This window comes from Coptis chinensis, chromosome 6, assembly GCF_015680905.1.
Source record: "Coptis chinensis isolate HL-2020 chromosome 6, ASM1568090v1, whole genome shotgun sequence".
Classification (NCBI taxonomy): Eukaryota; Viridiplantae; Streptophyta; class Magnoliopsida; order Ranunculales; family Ranunculaceae; genus Coptis; species Coptis chinensis.
Window position 1 is genome coordinate 34860063 of NC_141461.1, and position 7820 is coordinate 34867882.

Genomic DNA, 7820 nt, shown 5'->3' on the forward strand with positions numbered 1-7820 from the left:
AATGTAGAGAAACGCAAAGGAACAGAAGAGATCGGGGAAGGCAGTGCAGGCTGTGGACAAAGATGACCGGAGGGATAAGAGCAGTAGAGAGGAAAAAGAAAAGATATCATACAGAGAGCTGAGCCGCGGACTAGAGAAGACTGGTGATCGTGGTAGGAGGGACATTCGGGAAAGGAAAGCACTGTGAGATAGAGCAAACTCCGCTTAACAGGCCTCTAGAGGAGATCTTGCCGCTAATTAAGGGGCTACAGTACTATGAAGGTCCACGGGACATGCCAGGAGAGTTAGAAGGGAAACCATTTTGTGCATATCATAAGATCCAGAACCACGCAACTAATGAATGTTATGCCTTGAAGTGGTTGGTGGAGAGGATGATTGAAAAAGGAATGCTCAGAGAATTTGTCACTGAGGTGCGTCAAGCTGAGAGGTTGTCGGCACTGGCAAGAATCTTAGGAACTATCAACGTTATTTTTAGTGGGGAAACACTTGGGAGAAATGTACACCGTGAAAAAATCAGAAAGACAGCAAGTCTGCGGCAGGTCAATGAAGTGGTAAGCATACCGCGGTTAGTCAGTGGAACCGCGAAGGGTGAGGAAACCATAATGTTCATCCCAAAGGACTTGGAGTCAGTAATTTCACCGCATAAGGATGCATTAGTAATCACTATAGCAATGAGAAATTATCTGGTAAAGAGGGTGTTGATAGACTGCGGAAGTTCGGTGGATCTGCTATTCAAAGGAGCCATGGAGGAAATGAATATCGATAGAGACTAGATGAAAGCACCACAAACGAATTTGTTTGGGTTCAACAGCAGTATGACCGAGCCCATGGGGGATCTAATATTACCAGTACCTGCTGGGCCGACGACTGTATTCACCAGGTTCATGGTGGTGGACACTAACTCCCAGTACAATGCAATCCTAGGGAGACGATGGATTCATGAGATGAGGGCAATTCCATCGACATATTACCAGGTAATACGTTTTCCCACAAATGGAGGGATGTATGAAATAAGAGGAGATCAAGTGGCCGCACAGAACATCCACCAGGTGACAGTAAAAAATATGATCCGAAGAATGAAAGGGGAGAGCGCGGCTCAGGAGTCTGGAGCGGCATAGCAATTACAGGAGGCGGCTTTATAGCAATATACAAGCCTCCGCCTGGACCAAAAACTTTAGATGAGATTGAGATAGTGAACCTGGGGGTAGGAGACAAGGAGAAATTTACTTCGGTAGGGTCTGAATTGCCAGATGTATGGAAGAATAAGCTAGTAAAGTTTTTGATAGAGAATAAGGATATATTTGCATGGGTAATTGAGGATATTACTGGGTTAGATCCAGAGTTTGCCTGTCATCGCTTGCATATGAATGAAAATGTTAAGCCTGTAAGACAGAAATGAGAAGCGTGAGGCCGAAGTACGCTGAGGGTATTCGCGAAGAGGTTACAAGATTGAAGGGGGCTGGGATAATTAGGGATGTTAAGTTCACAGAATGTTTGTCGAATGTGGTCGCAGTGCCAAAGAAGAATGGCAAGGTTAGGATGTGTGTTGACTTTACGAACGTCAACAAAGAATGTCCTAAAGATTGTTACCCAATGTCTCGGGTAGATGAGCTGGTAGACAGAACGGCAGGGTTCAAGATATTCTCTTTTATGGACACGTCCATGGGCTACAATCAAGTCGCGATATACGGGCCAGATCAGGAGAAGACAACTTTCGTGGTGGAAGGTGGTACCTACTGCTATACGAGGATGCCATTTGGGTTAAAGAATGCTGGGGCCACATTTCAGCGGTTAGGAGAAAAAATGTTTGAGGGCAAGATTCGGAAGGGGATGGAAATATATATTGACGATATGGTGGAAAAAAGCATGTCATAACAAGAACACTTAGAGGGTCTCCAGGAGACCTTCCTCATACTGCGGAGGTATAAACTGAAGCTCAACCCTGAGAAATGCACCTTTGGGGTAACTTCTAGAAAATTCTTGGGATACATAGTAACACATCGCGGGATAGAAGTGAATCCCGAATAGATTAGATCATTGATAGATATGCCATCCCCTCAGAACGTGAAAGAAGTGCAACGGTTGGCTGGAAGGGTCGCGACATTGAACATATTTATTTCAAAATCGTCGGACAAATGTCGACCGCTGTATCGTTTGTTGAGAAAAACTCTGGATTTCCAATGGATAGTGGAGTGTGAAGAGGCATTTCAAGAGTTGAAGAGTTATTTGGGAAAAACACCTTTACTATCACGGCCAGAACAGGGGGAGAAGCTATATTTGTATCTGGGAGTTTCAGAGTTCGCAGTGAGTTCAGTCCTAGTACGAGTGGTGAAAAAAGTAGAAAAGCCAGTTTACTTCCAGAGTAAAACCATGCTGGACGCGGAAACCCGATCACAATCTGTGAGAATTGAAAAGTATGCTTTGGCCTTGATATTTTCGGCCTTAAAGCTGAAGCCCTACTTCGAGGCCCATTCAGTGGTGGTGATAACAAATTTGCCATTAAAGCAAGCGTTAAAGGCAGGCAAATCCGATAGAATGCTAAAGTGGGCGGTGATGCTCAATTGTTATGAGATTCAATACCAGATTCGAACTGCATAAAAGGCATAAGCCATGGCGGAATTTTTGGCAGAATTTCCAGCCGAGGACCCGACTTGGGGAGAGGACATGGTCATGGAATAGGAAGGGGAGTTGATCTGTGATCCTTTGGATCCTTGGGACTCGTCGAATGGATGGAGAGTTTTCGCGGATGGATCCGTGACAGATACAGGGAACAGAATTGGAGTCATCCTGGTGACGCTGGAGAACAATCGACTAGAGTTGTCGATGAAATTGGGATTCGCGGCTTCTAATAATGAGTCTGAATATGAGGCAGTGATAGCAGGTTTGGATCTTGCAAAAGATCTGGGGGTGAGTGAATTGTCTGCTTACTTTGATTCAAACTTAGTAATTTGTCAGATGAATGGAAGATTTATGGCCCGTTGCCCAAGGATGGAGAAGTACTTGGAAGTCCTACAAAGAAAAGCAAACAAGTTTGATAAGATCAGGTTTGTACATCTAGGCCGCGGTGAAAATAGACACGCTAATGCATTGGCTTATGTGGAACAGAGGGTTGATCAATTGAAGTGAGGGTGCTAAGCAGACCAAGTACCTTAGAGGAGGAAGGCGTTTGGCTTACTACCGAGAAAGAGCAGGGATGGATGACACCCATAAAAACATTCCTGATGGGAGTAGAAATATAATACAAACATGAGAGATGAAGGATGGAACAAATAAGTCAAAGATACACATTGCTAGAAGGGGATTTGTATAAAAGGAACTTCAACGGACCGATGTTGAAGTGCATAGGACCGCAGCAGATACAAGAAGTTTTGGCTGAGATACACGGCGGGGATCGCTGGGCAATCACGGTCGGCGCATAAACCAATCCACGATTGATATCACAGGGGTACGTTTGGCCATATATGAAGAGAGATGCCACAGCGTATGCCAAGAAATGTGAGAAGTGCCAGAGATTTGCACCGCTCATACATTCACCAGCAGAGCCGTTACATAACGTGTTCAGTCCTTGGCCATTCGCCATGTGGGCATTGGATATAGTGGGGCTGCTGCCCATGGCGAGTGGCAAAAGAAGGTTTATGTTGGCCGCTACTGATTATTTTACCAAGTGGGTAGAGGGAGTAGCGTTGCAACAAGTTAAGGAAGAAAATGTGAAGAAGTTCCAATGGGAGAACATCATATGTAAGTTCGGGTTGCCACACACGATCATCGCGGATAATGGAACCCAATTTACTGGGGGAAAGGTGTGAGAGTTCCTTCAGGCATTTAGGGTGAAACAGGGGTTCTCAACACCATATAATCCAGAAGGAAATGGGCAAGCAGAGTCTTCAAACAAAATCATAATGGATAATATAAAGAGAAAACTGGAGGAGAGGAAAGGAGCATGGGCTGACGAACTGAATTATGTACTCTGGCATACCGCACCACACCGCGAACCTTGACTAATGAGTCACCGTTCGCAATGACATATGGGGTAGAGGCAGTCATACTAGTGTAAATGATAGTATCTACGACTAGAACCAAAGCTGTAGAAATGGGAAAGAATGAGAGGATATTAGCCAGCGAGCTGAATCTCATAGAAGAAAAAAGAGAAATAGCCCACATACGGTTGGAGGAATATCATCGGAGGTTATAGCGGCAATATGACAAGAGAGTGAAGCCGCGCACCTTCTAGGTTAGGGAGTTAGTTCTGTGGCGCGTTACACTAGCCACGAGAAAAGAGAATGAGGGTAAACTGGGGCCCAATTGGGAAGTGTAGGAACCGTTATTTCAGAACCAATATTTCTACAAACCGCGAGAACCACGCGCAACAGAATCAATGGGGTTCTCACGATTTTGAATAGAAAACATACCTTTGAATTCGATTTAGATAACTCTGAGAATCCAAGCTTTATCAAATCCGAAAGCAACCTTTTGATCTTCTGTTGTATTCCTTTAGAATAGATTGGACGTTGTGTGGACAACGATATACCAATCCCCTTCTTTCTCACAAAGCTAGATCCAATTTTGGATCTATCTTTCCTTGCCTTTTTTTCTATTAAGATGAATAGTGAATTTCGGCCAGAGAGAGATTATTCTATTTAGGGTTAGTTAGACTTACCTCCCAATTACAAGATCCAACGGCTATGAAATGATTTTTTTTTTCAGATGAAGAAATCTGACCATTGGATCTTACAAATGGTGGGGTAAGTCTATCTAACCCTTCTATTTATAGGCTACAACAGGGACCATGAGGAGAAATTAGGGTTGGACCTCCTGACGGGCTTGGGCTTCCTATGTTCTCCCAGAACACACAGCCCAAGTCCGTCAACAAATGGCTTATTCCACTAAAGGCCATTGTTGCACTACCGCCTTAATCCCAAATTACGTGTCAGCGTTTATGGGCTCCATATTATATGCTAGTTGATCTCCCCGTGTTTAAGATATCGAATGTCCGTTAATTAAGTCAAGTTACTAACAACTATATTAATCAAGTTCTTATGTCCTTGAGTAGTACCACTCAACCTCATTGTCATGTCGGAATAAATCCACCTGCAGGGTTTACATGACAATCTTTTTGAGCTCCTCAAGGGGACATCATCAACCCGACTTCTTGCGGGACACGGATTCCTTCTATAATCAACAGCACACCTTACATACAATGTCATTACCCAATCCATCGAGTTTGTTGATTCACAAATAAATCTCACTCATTGATGATTTAAAGCAATGTACAATGCATGTAAGTGCCCGTTATTATATCCGGATTAGGAGGACAAGCATCCATAATAACAAAGGCGTTTGTAGTCAGTATAAGGAGAAACAACCTCACTTGGTCCTGTTCAATACACACAAAGTGTACTAGTGTAATCCTATAGTCAAGATAGACTAATACCAGATTATACTACAACCGTACCAATGGTTTGTCCAAATCCATTTAGGTTGTGAACGATTACTTATATTTTATAAGGTACTGATGATATGATCTTCTGTGTGTTCACACCATATCATCTACAACATAAAGTATTAGACACATGCATATAACTAATAACATATATAATATGTATAACATTTGCCCATATGATTCTCATTCAAAATATAAAGAATTAGAGTTAATACAAAAGTAATGCTTTTAGTATATAACTCTATCAGGAAGGACCCTATGTGGTGATGGAGAAGGGTACCTTTGGAACTTATCGATTGCAAACTTCAGCTGGGGTGAAGATTGAGAAACCTTGGAACATTAGAATGTTAAAAAAGTTCCATGTATGAGATGAGGATTGTTAGTTTTGGTTACCTATCATATAATAAAGTGCACTTCTTCCATATGTTTTATGAATATGAACAAAGGAACACAACTAGCTTGGGGGCAAACTGAGCTGCCCCCACCATGCTTCGCAGCCGCCCATAGATAGTGGGGGGGATGAGCCCTTCACGGACTGTGGTCTGACTTAAACTGGGGCAAACTGAGCTGCCCCCATAGGCTTCACAGCCATCCAAAGACAGCAGGGGGAATGAGCCCTTCGCGGACTGTAGTCCGAATCAAACTAGGGGCAAATTGAGTTGCCCCACCAGGCTTCACAGCCACCCAAAGATAGCGGGGATGAGCCCTTCGCGGACGGTGGTCAGAATCAAACTGGGGCAAACTAAGCTGCCCCCACAGGCTTGACAGCAATCCAAAGATAGCAGGGGGGATGAGCCCTTCGCGAACTGCGGTCCGAATCAAACTGGGGGCAAACTGAGTTGCCCTCACAGGCTTCACAGCCATCCAAAGACAGCGGGGAGGATGAGCCCTTCATGGACTGTAGTCCTAATCAAACTGGGGGCAAACTGAGCTGCCCCCACCAGGCTTCATAGCCGCCCAAAGACAGCAGGGGGGATAAGCCCTTCGCGGACTCTGGTCCGAATCAAACTGAGGCAAACTGAGCTACCCCCACAGGCTTCACAACTATCCAAAGACAGCGGGGGGGATGAGCCCTTCGCTGACTGCGGTCTGAATCAAACTGGGGGCAAACTGAGTTGCCCCGACAAGGCTTCACAGCCACCCAAAGATAGTGGGGTGATCCCTTCGCGGACTATGGACCGAATCAAACTGGGGGCGAACTGAGCAGCCCCATCAGGCTTCACAGCTGAACAAAGACGGATAAAATGAAGTAAAAATATATAGGACATCTTGCACTACTAAGGGAGTTAGGCTCTCAATTACGAAACAATGGAAAATATAGTAAAATTTGAAATTTAAAGGACGGTGAGTTGTAACCTACTGGGCTTACCCAGAAATCCAAGCTAAATTTATATACACAATGCAAAATGAGTAACAGTCAAAAGTATATCAACTGCGAATAACAAAATTACAAAGTTCACTCGACATTCAAATCTTCAGGGTCATGCTCTCCCATCGGCTGGCCTTCAGACACATCCTTCTGTGAGGAAACCTCAACCACATCCCCAGCAATTATAAGATCATCATCCTCGGCAATGGGGGAAGTGACCGCGCTGTTAGTAGATAGGGGATGCAAAGGCACAGCAGACTCGGATGGCGTCAACGTTTGAGTATCAATGACTGGAGGCGGAATTACCGGAGGAGGCATGGGAAGAAGGCGGCTAGTGGCAGTAAGCTCTTCAAGCTGTTGCTTCAGTGCACGACCAATCTTCTTCTCAGCTAGGACTCGAAAGTGGTCAGTGGCATCCTTCACAGCTTTGTCCACAGTAGCCTGAGTGGAAAGCCTATCCGCCTCCCTTTGGCTCTCCATTTTGGAAGCGACCCCCGATACATAATCGCGATGCTTATCCTCCGACTTTGTGGAGCTTTTCGCGGCCTTCACTGCCACGATGCGCAGATCGTCCCGATCCTTCTCCAGCTTGTTATACTTCATTTTCCAGCCATCAGGACCATTAATCTCCTGCTTTGCGATCTCCAGAGAGTCCAATGTGCTAGTCAAGCCGCGCACCACATACCTAATGTCCAGGCTCAGCTGAAAAGAAATATTCCTTAGCAACGAATGTAACGGAAATGAGAGAGAAATAAATAAAGGGAACCTACCTTTTCCCAACTGGTATAGATAGCCGATCTATGAGAGGAAAAAGAGCCAGAATCGCCATATGCTTGATCCTTGGGAAGATGTGAGCTAAAAAAGAAGGACGCTGCAACAGCTGGGTTGTCCAAGGCTGAGTCGTGGATAGTTATATCGCGATCTCTAGCCTTAAATCGAGGTTGCCAGATTTCAACTGTACTAGAAGGCAAGGAACCCGATGCAGTGGGTTCCTTCCCATGACGACGCCCT

General features: G+C 44.8%; 2 protein-coding genes across 2 annotated transcripts; both read left to right on the plus strand.

The window, feature by feature from the left end:
• Window positions 1-272: 272 nt before the first annotated feature.
• Window positions 273-773, plus strand: LOC147492703 (uncharacterized). The gene has a single exon (XM_086567599.1). The coding sequence runs from the start codon at window positions 273-275 to the stop codon at window positions 771-773; it is 501 nt and encodes a 166-aa protein (XP_086423725.1).
• A 622-nt stretch (window positions 774-1395) lies between these two features.
• LOC147492704 (uncharacterized) lies at window positions 1396-3126 on the plus strand. The gene is made up of 3 exons (XM_086567600.1): window positions 1396-1813; window positions 2189-2521; window positions 2762-3126. The coding sequence occupies exons 1-3, from the start codon at window positions 1396-1398 to the stop codon at window positions 3124-3126; spliced, it is 1116 nt and encodes a 371-aa protein (XP_086423726.1).
• Window positions 3127-7820: the final 4694 nt, after the last annotated feature.